This window comes from Schistocerca americana, chromosome X (genome assembly GCF_021461395.2).
Source record: "Schistocerca americana isolate TAMUIC-IGC-003095 chromosome X, iqSchAmer2.1, whole genome shotgun sequence".
NCBI lineage: Eukaryota > Metazoa > Arthropoda > Insecta > Orthoptera > Acrididae > Schistocerca > Schistocerca americana.
The window spans coordinates 600,411,993-600,434,942 of record NC_060130.1 but is presented as its reverse complement, the minus strand read 5'-3'; the positions used below and the strand labels follow the sequence as shown (position 1 = coordinate 600,434,942).

General features: G+C 36.4%; 1 protein-coding gene across 1 annotated transcript in view; it reads left to right on the top strand.

Annotated features, from left to right (window-relative positions):
* Positions 1 to 22,950, top strand: part of LOC124556480 (dynamin) — a 117,747-nt gene that overhangs the window by 54,872 nt on the left and 39,925 nt on the right. The window contains 3 exon segments of the mRNA XM_047130434.1: positions 4,263 to 4,382; positions 5,872 to 5,877; positions 21,285 to 21,491. Coding sequence (XP_046986390.1) covers positions 4,263 to 4,382; positions 5,872 to 5,877; positions 21,285 to 21,491 — 333 coding nt within the window.

Sequence of the window (22,950 nt, the reverse complement as noted above, 5' to 3'; positions counted from 1 at the left end):
GGCCAAGCAGGCGACGCAGAAACCGCTTCTAGAGATAGGCATCTCCGAAGCTGACCTGCATTCTGTCTTACACTGCAGGGTTTTCCGGCTTTGGGAGACGGAATGGCATAACAAGGAGACTGTGAATGTGTGGAAATCTTCCATGCAGACCTCTCATAGGGAATCAGTTGTCCTCTGCCGGCTCTGCATTGGCCATACATGGCTAACACATGGTTACCTACTTCGTCCCGAGGACCCACCTCAGTGTCGCTGTGGCTCCCAAATAACATTCGTCCACCTCTTGCTGGATTGCCCACTTTTAGCCACTCTGTGGCAGACTTTTAACTTTCCCATCACCCTGCCTTTGGTGTTGGGCGACAGTGCCTCCACAGCAGCTTTAGTTTTACATTATATCCGTGAGAGTGGGTTTTATACTTGTAGGTTTTAGCGCATGTCCTTTGTCCCTCTGTGTCCTCCACCCTAGTGCTTTTAGGGTGGAGGATTTAATGTGTTGCAGAGTGGCTGGCTTTCCCTCTTTATTCTTGTGGTTGACCAGCGACTGTAATCTGCTTTCATGTTTTACTCTCTTCTGTTTCTAGCATCTCTCTGTTGTTTTCTTGTCCTCTTTTGCTCCTTTTAGTGTTCATTGCCTTCCCTTTGTTCTTGTGGCTTTCCTTTCTTTCAGTTTTGTGTTTCGCCTATTTTATTCTCACACTTGTAGCATTATTTTATTGAGAACAAGGGACCGATTGCCTCGTAGTTTGGTCCCTTCTCCCGCGTTAAAACCTACCTACCTACCTACCTGACCAGAGCCTGGTCTTGCGAATGTACATTCTCGTAACCACAGCTGCCAGCAGTCATGTACAGTGGTTATATTCCTTCCAAGTCTTTCTGCAGTATCACAACAGGAACATCCAGCATCCTGTAGTTCTATTACATGACCTTGTTAAAACTCAATGAGGCATTCTTGACTAACATAAACTCTCCATGCCCAGTCTCAAAGGTAACTAACACTCAAGACTGTTAAAGTGTGTATTTAAAGTAAACATGATTTGCATACTTGTAGTGGCACTACTAGCACCACTATCATGCGACTGGTACAAAATTTTAGTAGACATAGACATAATGTGTCGGATGTAGAAACGTGCCTGCCGACTTTTGTTTGTCTCACAACTGCTTTTTTGTGTTGCTTTTTTTTTCCCCAATGTTTCATGGAAAATGAGGAACTCGGGTATGTATAAATTTGATTGGGAGGGGGAAATATGGGCTTTGATGTGAGGACACAGGGTGATGACTTAAGAGATATGGGTAAATGAATGACAAAGGATTGAAGGATATGTTGTAGAGCTAATTTCCACTCGCACAATAAGGAGAAGCAGATGAATGGGGAAAAAAGGAGAGCATCCAGTGAGGCACCTTTTGAAGATGATCACTTATTGCTTGAAAGTGTGTCTGCAACTGTACGATGGACTTGGCAGTGACTGCTTTGTTAGTGACCGTAATGGGGTAGGATCTTCAGTGCTGGAATATGTTGAGTGGATTTATGGGACATATATTTATCTTGTACCTGAGTCTGTCTTAAGGATATAATGGGTATTACAGGCATTATGTCTTTGAGGGACAGTAGTATGCGGCTGGTCCTGGTGGAGGTTCGAGTCCTCCCTCGGGCATGGGTGTGTGTGTTTGTCCTTATCGTAATTTAGGTTAAGTAGTGTGTAAGCTTAGGGACTGATGACCTTAGCAATTAAGTCCCATAAGATTTCACACACATTTGAACATTTTGGACAGTAGTATTTTATAGCCTTGGATGTGTTGTGAAGTATCTTTTTGGAGGGATAGCAGTCAATAAGTAATGGGCATTTCCCATTTTAATGCTTTGTAGATAGATCAGTGGTGGACAGTATGATCAGATTGTTTCATGTTATGACGATATTTTATAATAAAATGGATATGTGTCTGAGGATGATGTCATGTGGCTAGTGTGTTAGAATCATGGGAGGATACATCATAGAGAAGTGTTTGTGGATCAGGTGATCAGGGCAGTATGATTTGGATAATACTTTGCCATCGTCGATGTATTATTGGTAGTTGGTTGGCTTAATATGTAGAGCTTTTCGTGGAGTTGTAAGAGGTGAATGTACATATTTAGAAATGTGGCAAGATGTCTAACCACACTTCTGAAACCAATTGTAAGACACTGTAGTCACTAAATGAAGGACTTGGGCATATTGAAAAAATTCGCCTGCTGAAAAACGACCTGCTTGGGAGGTTTGACATAAGATCTCTCTTTACATCATTACCACTTCAAGACACCTTGCTACTCTTAAAAGATCATTTTGAACCACGTGATGGGGATCTATTAACAAGTTAATGGAGTAGCCGTAGGCTCACCACACGAATGGCAATAAAAACTGTGTGGCTCAAACCTAAATACATCTTCTGTTATTTGGATGACATCTGAATTGTGTGAGAACATGTCACAGTGTCCCTAAATGAGTTCCTGGGCAACCTGAACAGCACCCATCAAAATATACAGTTCATGATGGTGCAAGAAAAGAATGAATGTCTTCCATTTTTTTAGACATACTAATAAAAAGAAAAGCAAATGGTGCCCTAGGACATGAAGTCTACAGAAATAAGACCCACACAGATCTCTACCTACATGTAATGAGTTTCTCGCGCAGCAGTGTACTAACAACTCTGGTTTACAGGGTGCATGTCATTTGTGACAAAGACAGCCTGGGAGCATAGCTGCAACAGCTAGAGATGGGTTTTAGCAAAATAGGTACAGCAAATTTCAGATTGGTGTACATTGAAAGAAAATGAGAGGTACAGCCATCTGTGGAGGATAGGTAGGGAAAGAGAAACTCACAGTTACGTACTAATACTGGGTCTCTTACAGCCAAAAATTGCAAGAATCCTCAGTAAGATCATCATCAAAGCTGGCTTTTGACCATCACAATAAACGAAAAATATACTTGGCTCAGCAAAGGACAAGCTGCAATTGCATATACTCATGTGTAGCATCCCTTGTGAGTACAGGCTCCAGTGCATTGGTCAAACGCAGTGCTGTATCTCTCAACACCACATTTAACACGTTAGTTGCGTATATCTGGGGGCATAAAGGCAAGTCAGCAGTGGCAGAACACAGCCTGAGTGAAATACATACATTTGAATTTGAGAAAACAAAAATGTTTGAGTGAATGGCATCTGGGAGAACACTATTAAAAAAATCGATTGAGATAAGGCTCCATGTCAATCTCGTCAACAGGAGCAAGGGCTTACAGCTAAGTTTGGCATGGAACAGTAGCAGTTATACGCCGAGGCTGAGCCCGACAGTTGATGCTTCGTGAGTCTGGGCAACTCAGAATGCGCTAAGAGTTGAATGGTGGCCCAGGACGCCTATATAATATTGACAGTTCACATGATGATGATGATCAAAATGTTGAGGAATTTCAGTGCAGCCACCCAAATGGAAGCTTGACAAGTTTTCATAAGAACTAAGCAATTTATTATCTTTTGTGTTTGTCTGTTCACACTGCTCAGCATTTTTGTTTGCTGGTTAGTGATTGTCATACACAGATTCTAATCTTGACTTTTCCATCAGCATTCAATACTACTAGATAAAATCAAAAGCTCCAGATAATCAACCATTTTTTGATTATTGAATGCTGATCACAGGGGCTGTCTGCTTCAACCATCGAGTCATCAACAGTCAAATAAAACCTGAAATGCAGAATTTGGTTTTCAAATATTCCATAACAGAGAAAATTGGAGGAATAATCCCAAAATTCAGTTGCTGTACCAAAAATGGCATTCTGATCATGTGAAGTCATTAACTTCCTGAAATAATATGCAATTATCTAGAAGTTCAAAATATGTAGTTGTCCATGTCACGATATATAAAAATGAAGTTGGTGGAAACCTTTGTTACTCAAATCCTAGTCTGTCAACATTTTGGGAACCCAAAAAGTTATCTACACAAACAAGAACTTAAGTCTTGCCCCGATACACACAAAAAGATACCATTCCAGCATAATTTTGTAGAAGGCAGAATGTATTGTAGGTACTGACTAGTGGCAGGTATACCCAGAATCTTTTGTCGTGAAATATCTAAACTATTTTGCTATTCGCCAATAAACTAAGTCACCACCCCCTTTCTTCACCTCTCCATTCAGGTCTTGGATATGCCCCTTTTGAGCGGGTCATAGAATATTTACCCCTTTTTTTTTTTACATGTTTCCTGCGTCATATTGAATAAGTTGCTTTTGTTTGTAAAACAGGATTACAAGCAGTTGGAGCTGAGTTGTGAGAACCAAGATGATGTTGACTCGTGGAAAGCATCTTTCCTGCGAGCAGGGGTTTATCCAGAGAAGTCAACAGAGCAAGCCAATGGGGAGGAGGTTGGTATTTGTTGTTTATATCTTATTGTAAAGTTGCAGTTGTAAAATCTTCTAAATATCATTAAAGAGGAGAATACATTGTTCACTATTTGAACTAAATATCTCTCATTTAATCTATAAATTTTTGCCGCCTCATGCATACAAGTAATCCTTTTAAAAAATTACTCTTAAAGTGCTAACATTGTTTTGTTGTGGCATGTTTGCATTTTCTTACAGCCTGTTACTATCTGGTTATTTGTAGCAATTTGTGTGTTGTTTCTCTTTTTTATCTCTTATGTGAAAATTGTTAGTTGCATTCTTTTTTTTAATTTTTGGAATAAGATATGTTAGAGGAGATTTTGTTAATTGATTTGACTCGGTGAATTCATTTTCTTCATATGGGATAAGTGATCATAAAGAAATATATCGGAAAATATTTCTCGTGTGTAAAATACCAGTAACAATTAGTTTATTCCAATGCATTGCAACAAACTGTCCCGTCAGTAATAATTTCTGTTAACTGGTAATACTTTCCATTTTATGATAATGGTAAAACACAATTACGTAGAAATAGCCATATGATTGAATATGCTGGATATTCATACTTTCACTACAAAAAGTTCATTTGATATACTTAATAAAAAGTATCACCAACCATGCTAAAATAACATTGGACTTGAATTTTCTAATTCTGTAGCAGTGGTGGGTGGCACCAGTTATTTCTTACACCCAAACCTCCAGATGTCAGACACTCGGATCGATACCAAACACTGTGTATCAATAGAGTATCAACTGAAACACTGATGTAGTTCATGCTGTAGCACCAGAAGTTCGGAATCTAGGCAAACTGTATCTCTGAACTCTGATAGTGAAGTGAGTTGGTAGAGCATCAGATTGTTGTATTAAAGATCACGTGTTCGAATCCTAATGGCGGCGATTTTTTTTTTTTTTAAAAACAAATTACACTAGTAATTTTTATATGGGAGAACATTTTTCTGCCATGTAAAAGTGCCTTTTGGAGTTTGTAGCAATGTTCTTTTGTCAGAACATGTGTATAGATAGGTGTGATGTTAGCTATACAAATGTACACTATAGGTACCTTCAGTGCGACACTCTGAAGATCTACCAACTCGCCTACCAGAGGTCTATGTATTCAGAGCTCACTGATATGGTTTGTCTATACTCCACAGTTCTGGTGTTACTTTTAATTATCGTTTACACATCTTTTGCTGGATGACAGCACAAACTAAATCGGTGTTTTGGTTGATACTCTGTCAAAACACAACATATGGTACGGATCCGAGTGTCTGACCTCTGAAGGTTTGTGTGTTAGTGGTAACTTTTGTGGTAGTGGATATCAAAATGAGGATGGTATTTCTGTGTGCGCACTTGCAATTTCGCTGCCTGTTTGCCAGTGTATAAACGTAAATGACTATGCACCAACTGCTCAGATCAATGTGTTTTTTTTTCTCCAGGTTGAAAATATGTGTGTTCTTTTCCCTCTTTTTAGGTTAGGGTAAGTGTTGAGTCTGGCAAGAGTGGCAGATCAGCTGTCGAAGAAGTGAAGTCATCGGACCTGGTGCTGTTATACTTAAGTTATTTGTTTAATTGTTTTCTTAACATTGAGATTCCATGGCACTACTATGTAGTGTAGCAAAAAAAAAGTTCCTGGAGAGTAATTGTTACCATATTTAGTGACATTTTGATCCATTCTTGTATCAACTGTTTTAATATTTTGCTTCTCATTAAAATTAGAGCTACCCTTGTTTTACATGGCTGAATTACTTCAAATGCTTCTCAGTATTTATGAAGGTGTTTCCTTACCCTGTAAATGTATGTATTTGAAAGAATGTGTGGGATTAATTTGGGAGGGGGGGGGGGGGTGGTTGGATAACAGAACACAAGTGTTGACCTGTTCTACACGTTACAGAAGATAGTGCATGGGCAGATGTGTCACACACGAAAATCAGTAAGCAACTTTGTTTATTGATCACTTTACTCAATGGATTTTTGTCCGGTTTAGGACAAATATTGTTAGTTTCAAGTCTGTTTTCCATACTTAGAGAAACTTTTGAAATTGGTCCTAGGTCATGAACAATTTCTCTATTTTAGTAGTATGATAGCAGGTTGTAGACAGCTGTTTGAACTGCACCATGATGGCATTACATAAGACATACACAATCATTTCTATAATATTTAATATTTCTCTGCTGTGTGTGTGTGTGTGTGTGTGTGTGTGTGTGTGTGTGTGTGTGTGTGTGTGTGTGTGTTTTACCATAGAAATTAGTTTTGGTGATTGTAATTTCTCCATTTCTGTGCCACAGTATTCTTTTTCATATCGATAATGCAGAGACCTCCTTTTCAGACATATCATGCTGTGGTTTTTGATCTTCTGCCTTGAATCTTATAATTGTTGATGCTGTAAGGAACTCCTTATCCATTGGAAGCTTTCCCCAGTATCTTCGTGTCTGTGACATGTTATCCATGTTCATGTTCTTGTTCTTGTGGTTGTGATGTAACAGACAGTCTAGGATATTAAAACTCTTGTAAAAGGAGTACTCAATTTGTAAGATTGTTACAGTTGCAGAGAGAGAGAGAGAGAGAGTACAGCTGATAGGTGTGCACCCTCAGGAGGTGTACCTGCCTTCCTGTACTGCCAATAGAAATACATAAAAATAAATTGCACTACTCGTTGGTTTCAGAAGAATAGGTTCTTTTTCCAGGAAGGAAAGAGTAGAAAGGAGGGTGGGCAGGTCACCCCCCCCCCCCCCCCAAAAAAAAAAAAAAAAAAAAAAAAAAAAAAAAAAAAAAAAACACCAACCCTGGCAAAATTTTTCAGAAAGTCCTCATTCCTCTCAGAAGCTAAGACGTATCATTATGAAAGTTAAGGGTGCTGCTTTCTATTTTAACTGTTTGTTTGCAATACTGGAAGTTGTGCCTCATGAAGATAAGAACTGACCAGCCGTTCTGTCTTCTCTTGACATTAAAAATACTGGTACTTGACATTTGTTTCTTCAAATAATGAACACATCTAAACAAGAATATTAATTTTTGTGCAAGACCATACTGTGCATTGTTGTCACTCTTTTTTTTCCTTTGTAATTGTGTTTCTATATTTTCTGTTTGCCCAAATTAGAGTCTTCTGTTTCTCTCAAAACTGTGACTGGAGCTCCAGTCTTCTTGTGTGCATATGTTGACATATATTTCCTATTAATGAGTTAAAATTTTTCCCAAAGAAAGCCATGCTGGCATCCCTAATAATAATAATAATAATAATAATAATAATGATGTTGTATGGCTCAGTGTTCTGCTGCAAATATCTCTGTTCGATGCCAGTTTGGTGACTTGCATGTCCCTGAACCTGTGACACCTGGTATTCCCAGAAGGTCACCCATCCAAGTAGTAACTGGGCTCAACATTACTCAATTACTGTGATCAGGTGGCTGCTCTATCCAAGACTTTGCCATTGACATCATAAATGATGACTTTGTCTCTGATAAACTTTCATTGCCATTTACAAAAAAATTGTATTTTTCATTGCATGCATTGATTAAACTGGATCAGGCATAATAGTAATGACCTTACTGCCCTGCATACACTCACAGGAAAATCAATTTTTGCAGAGTAGTAAATAAACTGTGAGCAATCTCTCTGCACGTAATATTATTTTTCTAATGGGATCGTGTTTAAAATGCAATTATAATGAAAGACTATGAATAGGTGGATTTTTAAAAGCCATATTTTTGTATACCATCAAGAACGTATCATTGGAAAAGTAATATCGAGCACTGTGTGTTCAATTTTTTTTCGAACTGACATTCAAAACTTGTGCTCTATTATTCAATGTACTACTGACGTGTTCCTCCAATAGCTGTACACTAAAAATTAAAGTCTAGAATGTATGCACATTTCTAAATTTAAAGCATATTTTAAAGGCTGAACAGAGAGCATCACAAAATTATGATTTTATTTCCTATTCACCAAACTGGCATCGAACAGAGAGATTTGCAGCAGAACACTGAGCCATACAACATTATTATTATTATTATTATTATTATTATGTTATATTTTATGAAAGTTCCTATATATCAAATATTGATTACAACTGTTTCAGTTAAGTTTTGTTTGTAAAAATGTGTTTTTTTTTTTTTTAAAGGAACTGTTACCTGAAATTACTTTGCACTAAAAAATTAATAAAATCTTCAGATAGAGGTATAACACTACAGTAGAAGTCATGGAATCATATTTATAAGTTGTGGTTAATTCAGCTGTAACTTTATTGCAGATAGTGCAGTCCTAACAAGTAGCTGTTGCTTTGTGTTTTCCTAAATATTACTACATGTCAACTTTACTTGCTGGATTTTCTAGTTTCTGTGTGTGATTAACAGATATTTAAATTAGTGTCTCTAGTAAATTGTGGGTTTTATGTGACTTATTTGATAAACTTTGTCTCTGATAAACTTTCATTGCCATTTACAAAAAAATTGTATTTTTCATTGCATGCATTGATTAAACTGGATCAGGCATAATAGTAACTGTTCGAATCTTATCATGCGTCACCTTACATCAGTTCAGTTTTCAACCTATGTCCATTGATTGTGAATAAGTACCTCTGTTTTTTATTTAATGCCAGATGTTTGAATTACCAATTACTCCTGGCAGGTTCAACATTTTTAACACTAATGTCTGACAGATCATTCGGGTTTCTCATTAAACTGAAGCTTAAAGTAGGAGGAACTAGTGTAATCTGTACTTTACTGAGGACATAGATGTTGATGGAATATCAACCTACCAAAAAGTGTTACAGCTTTAATTGCATTCCAGAAATGTGCATACATTCTAGACTTTAATTTTTAGTGTACAGCTATTGGAGGAACACGTCAGTAGTACATTGAATAATAGAGCACAAGTTTTGAATGTCAGTTCGAAAAAAAATTGAACACACAGTGCTCGATATTACTTTTCCAATGATACGTTCTTGATGGTATACAAAAATATGGCTTTTAAAAATCCACCTATTCATAGTCTTTCATTATAATTGCATTTTAAACACGATCCCATTAGAAAAATAATATTACGTGCAGAGAGATTGCTCACAGTTTATTTACTACTCTGCAAAAATTGATTTTCCTGTGAGTGTATGCAGGGCAGTAAGGTCATTTTAGGTTAAGAGATATAAAATAGAGCCCAGTTTGCAAAATAACCTTTCAACAAAAATGCACCACTGTGGAGCCTTGGTGATAAAATAGCAGCCAATCAACAAGTAGCGTGCAAGTGTATGCATGTTTAACGTAACTTGTCCCTTCTAATACTTCTTGTGCCAAAAATTGCAGTTACTGGTTAAATTAGCTCAGGCTTTAAGCTGGACAGTCAAGAGACAAACTGAATTCCTATAAACACCTTGTTTGGTAAGATGAACTTTGGTTATTAAATCAACTTTATTAGAACTATCATAATATCATTAAATTATTAACACAGTAATATACATGACAAACAGTGTCTCAGTAAGGTAGTGGAAATAAAATCTGAAGGTTACTTTTTAATTTTTGTTAATGTACAGGGAACTCGAATGAACTTTAACGAATAGATCAGTAATTGTAAATTAAGACCTTGGTAAAAAAACGAAAAAAGAAATTACTCTTGATTTTTCAGTATTTGAAATTTCAGACTCCAGTATTGCTATAAAGTGGACATTATAGAAGAAATTATTGCCGAGTGCTCAAAAATTCATGTGACTGTATGTTCACAGGTGTTAACTGATGTTCAGTAAATGTGATTCTTTATAAGGCCACCACAAACATGCAGCAGATTTTAAATCTGGCGATCTGGAAGCCACTCGCAGGAACCACTGTCCCAAATCAGTTAACTGTTGCTGGAGTACCAAAGTGCAATGTAGTGGAGCATTAACGTGTTGATGCAGCATCGTTCAGCATATATTTGGGAAACAGTCTTCCAGCAACAGTGTGAAATTCCACTTGCAAAAATCGTAAATAATTCTGTCTATTTAATCAATAAGATGGATCAAAAGGGGTGGATCAAGTTGTCTTGTACAGTTCCATTCCAGACATTTACCAAAAATCTTGCTTGATGGCTGTGCTTTTCAATGCTGTAAGGATTGTAACATACACACCCATTACAGTCACGATATTAACTCTTTCAATGCTGCATTGTGTGCTGAGTGCAACTTTTTTGTGGCTGTACTGCTTGCCAGATACTCCACCTGTGCTGAGAGACAGCATTGCAATTGCTATGAAATACTTGTCATTCAATTTTAAGAAAACTATTAGGTGAAAAAATTGATTTTTGTACACCTTACAGTCTCATATCGTCGCTCGATGAAGGACTGAATTTCTTTTTGTTATTTGTCGCAGTTACTATGCTGCATCAAATAAAGTAAAAAATTTCCGGAAGTAAAAGCGCATTGCTTAAACTTTGTGTAAGGCTGATCTTAGCTCTTATATTGCAGTATACGAAATGTAAATAAGATATTAAAATTTTATTTACAATTTAGAACAGAACAATATCTCAGTTTCTTCTCAAGTTATTGATTGTTATACCTGATGGACGGTAGCGTGCAATGCTACCATTTCAGTCTCTGTGCATTATTAACCATGTGGTCATAACAGTCATCATACTTCATAAATGATTAAAGGTATTGAAATGAGGTGTATTGCAGGTGATATGTTGTATGACAAGTATTCGAAAGTTTTTTATTCACTGAGATTCAGAAGTAACTTGCCGCAGCAGTGATGCATCTGAATACCCAGGGGCCATATTTAACACATTCTCAGCACCATGGAAGTGGCAAAGCAGGAAAAGTTAACACATACACGACAGTTAAAGAGTTAACTTCTCCTTGCTTAGAGAAATAGCCATTGCCGTAAATAAGATGAAGTAGGGAAAATTGACATTGTTGGAATGGTGGCTCTGTGTAAACATGAAGGAATAAAAATATGCACATCTTGGGTAATCTTCCTTCAACACATGGACCTTTTGTACATGGCAAGAATGCAAGTAATTCCAAAAACATGGAGTTGAGCGACAGACTTGATGAGCTTTGGTCGTGCTGCTGGTTGAAGGTATTTCAAAATGTGGGAATAATCCTTTCTCTAATTCTGGAGTCCCACTATTATATGCCACTATGCAGTGTCCTGTCTGGGTGCAAATATGACCATTTCTCTAAAATGCTGACCCATCACCCTAAAGGTGGTGACTACTGGTCTCCTGCTTGGGAAATGTTCAGCATACCTTCTTGTATCAAGAACAATGCGTCATTTTGCTTCATAAGCAAAGTAATTGTTGGATAACATACTGTTTGTGTACCTCACCCATTTAGTAGGACAAAACCACACTGCTAGAAACACCTCACCTCCACTAAGTGGAAAAACTACTACTCCTTTTGTCATTGAATGGCAACTGTTTTATAGCCATAGCTCCACAGTGGTGCAGCTCTGACCTGTGGTTATTTGTCAAATTAGGCTTTATTTGATATTCCCCACCCTGATTTGGCATTATCAGAGTTTCTGTATTCTTATATTGTTCATTTGCTACCTTCATTTTTCATAGCAGAAAGCATCAAAATTCAGGTTTGCTGTACTTTCAGCAGATGCCAATAGTTTTCTACTCAAGTCAGGCCACTTGTATTTTAGAAGGGGAAAATATCCGTGTACAGAAAATGTAGTCTAGTCAGTAAGTAAGTATAATTTACTCTGAAACGTTAAAACATGATTTTTATTTTTTTTCTTTCGTCTTTCAATCTTGTTGGAGGGCTATGAGGTTTGTACATATGTTAGCTTGCTCCTATCTTATGGCAGTTCATGTGATGTAAAACAGCATGCAATTAATGTCAGTGCACTTAGATATGATCTATAACTCTGTTTAGATGGGTTTAAAAGTCAAGATATCTTTAGCAATAGAGAACTGGAGTTTGTGCACCCTGCCTTTAAAAAACCTGTTGTACCAAATTAGTCCTTTTATGGGGCAGTTAGGTTGCTGCATGGCTTTGATCTGGGTACATTTTATGGAAAATTGTAGCAGAGGCATGAGTAAGACAGTCGAAAGACGAGACCATTGTTAAAACACAGATTCACTCTGTGACAAATAATATAATTCTGTACTAGAAGATTTTGGTTGGTTCTAATGTTAAATGTGTGATAAATGGGTGTGAAGAGTATTAGCCCCCCCCCCTCTCCCCCTCTCCCTCTCTCTCTCTCTCTCTCTCTCTCTCTCTCTCTCTCTCTCTCTCTCTCTCTCTCTCTCTCTCTCCCTCTCCCCCTGAATAGGTTCTTGCAGATAGTGTCTTACTATACAAAAAATGATCTACCACTTCATAATAATCACTCACTGAAGAGATTTTCTTAAACTGAAGTCAAAGATTGATTGAGATGTATCAGTATTAACACCACACAATCATATTTCTTCATAAGAGTCAGTTGTTTTCATGAAAAAGGGGAGTGTCACAATTTCTCACTGCAACTGAAAATGAGCATTCTGATACGCGATATTGCTGCATTTTTTTTTTTTTTTTTTTTTTTTTAACGCTCTGTTGCAGAGATAAGCAAGAAGTTTATAATTTTCTTCTTGCAGATGGAAACTAAATATGTGGTGAAAACCAGACAAAGCACCTATGAAAGCCCTATGTCCCTAATCTGACTGTGGCAAGTGTTTTGAGTTGGAAAGGAATTCAGTCATAAACATTGTTCTTTTCATTTCACTTCTATGCAGTATTTTGAGACACCATAAAGGAAAATTGAGTCAAGTGCTGCCATAGTGTTCACTTATTGCACAACATTGGAACAGGTTACATTTTTTGTGGTTTCCAAGGATGTAGAGTGCATTTGAAAACCTACTGCATCCATTCTGTTGTCCAGATCACTGCACAGTGTCTTCTACACCTAACATTGAAGATATTCGTTTGAAAAGTTTTTTGATGATAATTTTCAGTCAACAGTTAAAATATTTGTAAGTGGTGTACAAATGCCACTTTAAATATGTGAATAGACTGTTGAAGTTCGGTTGAAATTATAATGTCAAAGTGATATGAATAAGTTATATTAAGATGAACAAAAAGTTAATCAAACTAGAATGTGTCTGAACTAAATTTATGTTAACAAGGATGCACTGAATTCTTTCATGTAGTTAGTAAAGAAAAACTAATATTGTTTGGTGTTGGCAGAGCTTTTGATGAAGTGGTAGTCTGCAGGATTTTCATTTCATGATTTCAGCTCAGCTGGAGAGTTGGAAAAATTTAGCCATGTTTTATCAGATATTAATTCCATTATTTCCCTCATAATTTAGAGTATAGTATTTTCTGAAGGTCCGAGCTGTCTAAATTACAGTCATATGACATGTATTTCAGTGTGTACTCATAGTTATTCTGGTTATTGTGTTTATGTGAAACAAATTTGAGTGGTATGTGGTAAAAAAATTTATTCCCATGTAACACAAATAGTTTTTGAATCTGAATGGCACACACAGCATTGATGCCCATGTGGATTCAAATAAATGCTGATGTAAAAGTTCATTATAGTTTAACAAAGGAAACAACTTATAATGAAAAACAGATTTGATTTGCACAAAATAATACTGCATTCATACATATAGTGATTTTGGAGCAAGTCATTACTTCCATACTAGATCCTTTGTCAGGGAGCTGAGAGTACTCAATAAATACTTTTGTGTGCATAGATAATTGGCAGTAAACATAGCTAATTCTTTGAGATTTTGTGTATACAGTTTTATTAGTTGTGGAATGTGTGCAGCTACTATGTTGGTTTGGTCAGAAAGTATTTTGCACTTAAAATTATTGGCCGTACATTTTGGCTTTTACAGACCTTTAAGGATGTACCATCATTTTTAATTGCATTCATTAGGCACACGATGAATTGAAGGAAATAGTTTCAAGTATAATGGCATCAAAATGTTTCTCCAGCTGGCGTGCACACTTGCTGAGAATTATTTCAGGATTAAAATTTCAAATAACCACAGACAGTTGATCGGATGTGTTGTGTAACGTGACTTAGAAGAAGTTTCTTGCATTCTGAATACATGATTTGTCTGAAGTCAAAACTTCTAGTGCTGTAGTATTTACTGTAATAGTTATGGTACAAGACAGAAGTGGAAAAAAATTTACTAGTTACAATGAATATGTGGTGAAGAATGGTACCATCTGGAGTGTATAAACAAACATATTCTGTAATGAGTTAAATATAAAGGACTTGAGGTTTATACACACAATTTTTATGCCCTAAGTTTCATTCCTTAGTCCTCTAAGGTTTTTAAGTGTCTTCTAAGTCCACATCATCATTTATCTGGAGGCTTACGAGATAAATACTGAAAAAATTGCCATATATTTACTGTTAAATGTTTGTGGTTATTTTAGAAATACTGCCTCAGCTTTTTAGTTGCAATGTTATATCAGTTAGGAAGCTTGTATTAGCTGATAAAAACATCATTTATATAACACTGTTACTGATGGAGACCTACTTCTTGCATAATCTGAAAAGTTAATATTCCCAGGGTCTGCCTTGATTAAATTTGTAATGCTCTTTGTAGTTACTACTGTCTCTGATTTTTTAATGTAAAATACATGCAGCATATCACGAAATATTCTACTTCCAGACACCTTCCAATGGTGATAAATGCAATTTATAATGTGTACCACCACTCCACTTGCTATGAGTTTTTCCATCATTTCGTGTTAATGAAGCTACTGCTGAATAATAGTTTCAAAAGTCTTCACTCTCATATTGTTTCTAAATGTAGAAATTTTTCCTTGAATGCGTATTGGTTTGTAGTTTAATTTTATTGACCATTTCTCCATAAAGTCAGCCTATGTCTTTGTCCAGTGTTTCTTAAGATACTTTCAGTGTATCATATGTATTTGGAATCAGCTCTGAGAAAGGTCCCTCATGGGTGGCTTCATGCAGCTGTCAGTGTAAATGTGAAATGGAAGAATATAATCTTCTGGTTGTAGAAATTTTATTTAGCCCATATCACATGAATTACATTTGTGGGTGACTAGTTTTATAAAATTTTATTTGCAATAGTAGTTTCAACAGTTTTTACAATCTAATAGTTAACGTACATTTAGAACAAAATTTTTTCAAAGTATGGGTATCACATACATCAATGTAGTGGTACTGTATGTGGTGCACTGTCTTCTAATCCCGAAAACAGTTACTTCACTGTAATATAAATAAAAATGATTATGGAACATCCAACATCAAAAGTATGATAAAATGTATCCGAAGTGTATATACCTAGCTGGAGCAGACAACATTATTGTTGTGTCGTACTTCAAACAATAAAACTATACCTGTGATGCACATTCATAAAAATATATCTTGTATTCAAAATGTTATTTGCTCTGGTCATGCTAACAGCTGATGGCTCACTGCCTAGCAATAGTATTGAGTTATGGAGTACCACCAGATGGGAACAAGCTCCTACTTAATAATTTGGAAAACCAAATGCATACATCTTTTCTATGTTTGTATAATTTGTACAATGATGCAGTACTCAACACTTCTAAGATATTTTTTATAATATTTAAAACAATGTGATAACAATTTCTTATTAACAGACAAGAAATAGCCATGTCGGGTCACTGCAAATTGGTGCACCATTTAAAAGCAGACGATCCAAGTTACTGACACCTTTTCAAAACATAAGATAATTTCTCAAGATTGCATGATGAAAACCACAAGTGCAATGGACTACACATGTGAGAGGAATTGGCTTTTAAGGAGACATTTTGTTTATGTTCTCAACAGACCATTAATTTACATTTTGCAACCTTTATAATGTTTGTTCTTACATTAACAATATGACAGTTAATTACAGGCAGGGTTCATCCGTATTGATGAGTTTGATATATTCATAAAACCCAAATATTACAGAGTGATACAAAGTACATCTGTACCAGTTAACATAATCAGTAACATGCTGTTACAGTCAGTATGACAGTCTATTTATAAGTGGAAGATGTACAGTTTCTCACAATACAATATCTATGTACTTTGCAACAGGTAAAACCATCTATATTTTGTTAAACACTGTAATCAGTGGTGAAAAGTATTGTGGGAAGAGGGGAGTAGAAACTGGCCAGAGAGAGGGGGGACAGTGTTGGTGGAACATAGGGTCATGTTTAAAGATAGCTCATCTTGAGCTTTTTAAATGTATCCTAGGGACATACTATATGACATGTTGTATCATTTGAAAAATCATCATTCACACTATGCACATCGCAGTGTTCTCACCATTAGTGTAGTTGACCTCCAAGAATGCCTATGATCTGAAACCCATTCTGATTTAATATTGCCAGATGCTTGATAAACAACTGGACAATGAACTGTGTGATATATGCATATATTAAGTTTTTCAAGTTAACCATAACTGCAGAATTGGTTGTGTGTAAAATGTAACCACTTGTGGTTTTCATCACGCAAACTTTGAAATTATGTTATGATGTTTCAAAAGATGCTGATAATTTTGATTGCCTGCTTTTAAATGGTGCACCTTTTTGCAGCGAGCGGACAAGGCCATTTTGTGTCTCTTAATAAGAAACAGTTTTCAAATTGTTTTAAATATTATAAAAAAAGATTTTACAAGTGTAGAGCACTGTCCTCAGTGTATGTATTGTAGAAAACTTGTATGTATTAGGTTTTCCAAATTATTAAATAGGACCATACTGCCACCTGGTAGTACTGTAATACAGTCCAGTTGACTATTGCTGGGCAGTGTGCTGTCAGTTGCCGACAGGGAAAGAGCAAGTAACATTTTGTGTACAGTGCGCTACATACAATGGCATTAAATTGATGTGTGTTAAGGGTATGTAATGCACATATTTTGAAAAATGTTCTTCTGAATGTAAAAACAAATTTTAGATTTGAAGATGGCAATTAAAGTTTGCCGAAACGAATCCTCCGCATACGAATTCACGTGATCTTGGCTAAATGAAACTTCAACAACCAGAAAAATATATTTTTCATAGTAAGAGATCACTCTCCTGATGATGGTGATGTTGGGTAACTGTAAATATGAAACATTGCTTAGGTTCACATTAAAAACAAAATGTTTAAAATTTAATTTTATGTGCACAGTTGTTAAAACAACCTCAAATCAGTCGGGCACAACATTCATTTCAGGGATCTTTTTTAACAATAGTAACAAAACTTGAATAATCAAGATTTCTAGCAACAAGTGGGTATTGTTGTTGTGTGCTGGGGCTGTGTAAATAAAATTAATTTACAGAAATGAACTGTCAAATAAGTTGTTGTTATAGGCTGATTGAAAGAAGGTGGTGTGCTGCTAGAATTGAGTTTGGTGACCATAATATTGCTTTTTAAAATAGTTTACTTGTATCACAAGCACTAGGACAGTATGTGGAACTAATTTTATCTTGAAGAAAAGAAATTATTTAAATTTTTAATTGTTTAACACCAAAGCTGCTGTTTATTTTCTGATTGAATAGTTTTTTGCTTTGGCCATTTTCTCAAGCCCCCTATTACAGAGAACAAAACTTCTTGCAAGTGGATATGTCGATTGTGGCTAATAATCTTAAGTAGTTATCTTGTATAAAGGGTGTATTTGGTGTGGATAGTTCTATTTATGTCATGACACTTAAGGTCCTGTATTAGAGGATGTCACAACTGCGGTTACACCTTATTGTATTATGTTAATATATATTAATTCTGGTACCTTCATTATACAGCATGGTGTGATCCATGTGACAACAGTATTCCATATACAACAGAGACTTTGTTATTAGTTTATACTGTATTTCACAGTGGCAAAATTTATCGAAGGTGTGATCACAATTTTCACCGATTGTGATGAAAGAATTTTGTATGAGTCATATATAATCTCTGGTATATTCAGTTTACTTCACGATTATATTAATATTGCTGAGTATATTCAGTGTGACGCACCATCACATCACAGCTATGAAACAAATTTTCATTTCCTTTTCAGCACTGCTCCAAGGAAACATAAGATAGTGTTTTATACTGTTATAATTTTCAGTGTCTGGTTTGTAGTCTCTTATTTGATAATAGAGATTATACACTGAAATGCCAAAGAAACTGGTATAGGCTGGCATATTCAAATACAGAGGTGTGAAAACAGGCAGAATATGGTGCTGCGGTTGGCAATGCTTATATGAGACAACAAGTGTGTGGCGCAGTTGTTAGAATACTGACTGCTGTTACAATGGCAGGTTATCAAGATTCAAGTGGTGTTACAGTCTGTGCCCAAGTGACACAAGGGACACAGCTTCTCCGAGGTGGTGATGAAGTGAGCATTTTCCCATATGACCATTTCATGAGCGTACCATGAATATAAAGAATCCAGTAAAACATCAAATCTCCGACATCGCTGCAACCAGAAAAAGATCCTGCAAGAACAGGACCAATGATGATTGAAGAGAATTGTTCAATGTGACACTAGTGCAACCCTTCCCCAAATTGCTTCAGATTTAAATGCAGGGTCATCAACGAGTGTAAGCATTCGAACCATTCGGCAAATCATCATCAATATGGGCTTTCGTAGTCAAATGCCCACTCGTGTACCCTTGCTGACTGCATGACACGCACCGAGCAATGTGGCGCACTGGTTAGCACACTGGAAGATGATGATTCAAACCTGTGTTCGGCCATTTTGATTTAGGTTTTCTGCGATTTCCCTAAATCGCTTCAGGCAGCTGCTGGGATGGTTCCTTTGAAAAGGGCACGGCCGACTTCGTTCCCTGCCCTTCCCCAATCCGATGGGACTGATGACCTCGCTGTTTGGTCTCCTCTTCCAAATCAACCAACCAGCTACAGGACACAAAGCTTTACACCTTGCCTGGGCCCTTCAACACCAGCATTGGACGGTTGATGACTGGAAACATGTTGCCTTGCCGGACAAGTCTCGTTTCAAATTGTATCAAGTGGGTAGACATGTACGGGTATGGAGACATCATTACGAATCCATGGACCCTGCATTTCAGCAGGGGACTGTTCAAGCTGGTGGAAGCTCTGTAATGGTGTGGCGTGTGTGAAGTTGGAGTGATATAGGACCCCTGATACGCCTAGATAAGACTCTGGCAGGTGAAACATCTGTGAGCATCCTGTCTGATCACCTGCATCCATTCATGTCCATTGTGCATTCCGATGGAATTGGACAATCCCAGCAGGACATTGCGACACCCCACACATCCAGAATTGCTACAGAGTGGCTTCAGGAACACTCTTCTGAGTTTAAACACTTCTGCTGCCTTTAAACGTACTGTTCAGAAGAGATATCCACCTTCTCATACTCCTACGGATTCGTGGACAGCCCTGTATGATTCGTGGAGTCCATGCCATGTTATGTTGCAACATTTCTGCGTGCTTGCGGGGGTGTTACACGATATTAGGCAGATGTACCAGTGTCTTTGGCTCTTCAGTGTATAAGAGCTTGTAATGAAATTCTTTGCATCAGTATGTCAAAATTATGATAACACCTGTGATAAATAAACCACAGTGACTCACAGTATAATCCAGTAGGAAGAAATTCTCTATTATATGTAAATTATTGTTACGAGGATCACATCATGCTGGATAATGAATGTACCATAATTAAGAAAAATATATATTATGCACATAGATTAAGTTATGATACCCTTTAACACCGATCTGAGGTACCTTAAGTGTCATGACATAAATAGAACTATCTACCCTAATATTCCTGCATACAAAATACATAAGTAATCACAATATGAACCGTATCATAAGTGTGCCCTTTATCATTGAAGCTACTTAGTGAAAAATAAATAGCAGATTTAGTGTTTAAACATTTAAAGATAATGTCTCTTTTTTCAGTATCTACATCCAAAATTAAAAATTAATGTTGATTAGTACTGTGTTGTGTATGTCATGATGGTTGGATGAGTATATTTTTTGTTAAATTTTCATAATTTGTTGACTGTGATTATGGTAATAGTATTCAGGATCCACTTTTTAACTTGCAGCACTGTGTGCAAAACCTATCCACATTCATTTTGTGAATAACAAATGCAGAGTCATATGTAAATTCTGCGTTCTCCGTTGAGCATAATGTATTCGTGCACAGCTATGAAATACGGTACATATTCAGGATAGGTAGTGGGATTTGTGTTAAGGAAATTTTTTGTGCCATTAGTGATTGTGAGGATTTTTCTTCTCCCTTCTCAAAAAAAAGTAACATACTTAATGTTCCATTCTCTCATTACTTTCTTTTCCTTGTATTACCCTACTGCTCCCCCCCCCCCCTCTCTCTCTCTCTCTCTCTCTCTCTCTCTCTCTCTCTCTCTCTCTCTCTCTCTAACTTGTTTGCTCTTACTCGTGGCAACTGTTCTGTATGTTACATTGCCTCCAAAACTATGGAACATTAGTAACTACTCAGTTTTGTATGTTGTTTGCTTGTGTGCTGACTGACATACTCATCCTTAAATAACATGCACCAACACTTACTACATTGTTCATGCTCATTAATTTCTGGAGCAACAGCTTTATGTTCCAAAAGCATGAAATACATTAATTTTTGTGTGTCTCTTTCTCTCTCTTAGTCAAATAATGGAGTTCTATATAAAGTTTTATGTAAGCAATTTACTCCATTTATTGTAGTTTGAAGGAATGAATTTGATAACCTTTGTAATTATGGATCACAGCAGAAGTAATGGTTAGAGTATTTAGTTGTAGGGTGTGGTCTGCACATGTTAATTTGCATGAAGTAATTTGTCTTTCAGGTAGTGCTAGGGATTGTGCACAACACTTTGAAATCTTTTTAGTAGTTGTAGATTGTAGAGTTTGAAATTAACAGATCTCAGTGAAAATGGAGTCTGTTCTAATATAATGTAAAAATGGTGTGTTAGTGTGTTTCTCTGGCCTCTGAATAGAAAAATAATGTATTTTTAACCAACAGGGCGCTGGGGAAGGAAGTTCTTCGATGGATCCACAGCTGGAGCGCCAAGTTGAAACAATCAGGAATTTGGTTGATTCTTACATGAAAATAGTTACAAAGACAACTAGGGATCTTGTCCCGAAAGCAATCATGCTAATGATAATCAACAATACAAAGGACTTTATCAATGGTGAGCTGTTGGCACACTTGTATGCCTCTGGAGATCAGGTAATTCAGCTTCTTTTCTAATTCTGCAGTGACACACTATATTTATATATGTGATTTTAGGCTGTTATGGAAAAAAGAGTATAAGTCAGAAAATGGTTAAAATGAAGTAAGATGTGGGAAAATCCATGCGAAGTCAAGCAAGCCATCTTGCCCACTATCCCAGGTTGGGATGAAACGTGACTGATTTGTTCTGCATATGGAAATAAGCAACCATACCATATTTTAGCATTTCATCTCTGTCTGTGCTTTCCACTTTCTAGCATTTCAAACTTTTTAAACTTTAAAATTTTTAACACTGTGATAATGTGAAATAATTCTTGTTAACATTTTGAAAATAAATTACAGTTTCTTCTTTAATCATCCAATATGTGTGAAATTTTTGTAATTGTTTACTACAAAGTATTTAAAAAAATGGTTCATTACCTTGAGTATTGTATAAAAGAAGGGGATAATCTTCAAAATTTTCTTCCCAAAATAATCTTCAAAGCATAGGATATCACATAGAGAAACAAAATAAGTGGGTCTTTTTGTTCCTTTGCTGTATTTTTTTTTTTTTTCTATATTGGAAATTTTAGGCTAGTTTCTTATTCATGTCTCATATCATCAGTTATTTTTCTTCTTAAAGAAGAGCAAATTGGCCAGATTTCGTCAGAATCTGAGAAGATGGATGAGAAAAAAATGACTTTATGGTTGAACTAATATGGAGTGATCCATATACTACATTGAGTACTGGATTGCACTGTTTTATTTAGTACAACTTGTTTAATCTTCAATGAATACTCCTCACGATATTCTAATGTGGGACCACAAGTGAGTGGACAGGGTTTATAAAAGATAGAGAGGATAAGTTTGTTGATGATAGTGATAATTTTTTACTCTACTGTGATTTTAATGAAATAGAATTATTTATGTGAAAGTAGTGATGAACATAGTGAGGATGAATAAATTGGTGTAAACATAATGTGTTGAGAGATGTTTGAAAAGAAAGAAAACAAAAATTAGTTCACACTAAACTATTAATCCACTTTTTGAACTACGAAGGGGGGGGGGGGGGGGGTGCTGAAAAGTAATGCCTATGAATTTTTTATTGGAAACTCCTAATGCTTTTTAAGTAAAGCAAATTTTATTAACATTCTTCATCTTTATTCTTTGTGTCTACGTATTTGTAGCCCTCTGTCACTGGAGGACTCTGAATTGTGGAGTGTAACATGGCGTGCATTAATGAAACTACATTGGTGTGTGAGAAACAATGCTGTAATCAAGTTAAACATGGAATACCCTCTCATTCAGCACGACAGTGCTAGACCACAAATGAGCACTGCAACAGTCCAGTGCACTGCGATCACTGTTATCAATCACCCTGCATACAGTACTGACTTGGCTCCATCTGATTGTCATCCGTTTCCAAAACATATTGAATACTTTCAAAGACTTCACTTTGTAAGCAGTGAAGCAGTGC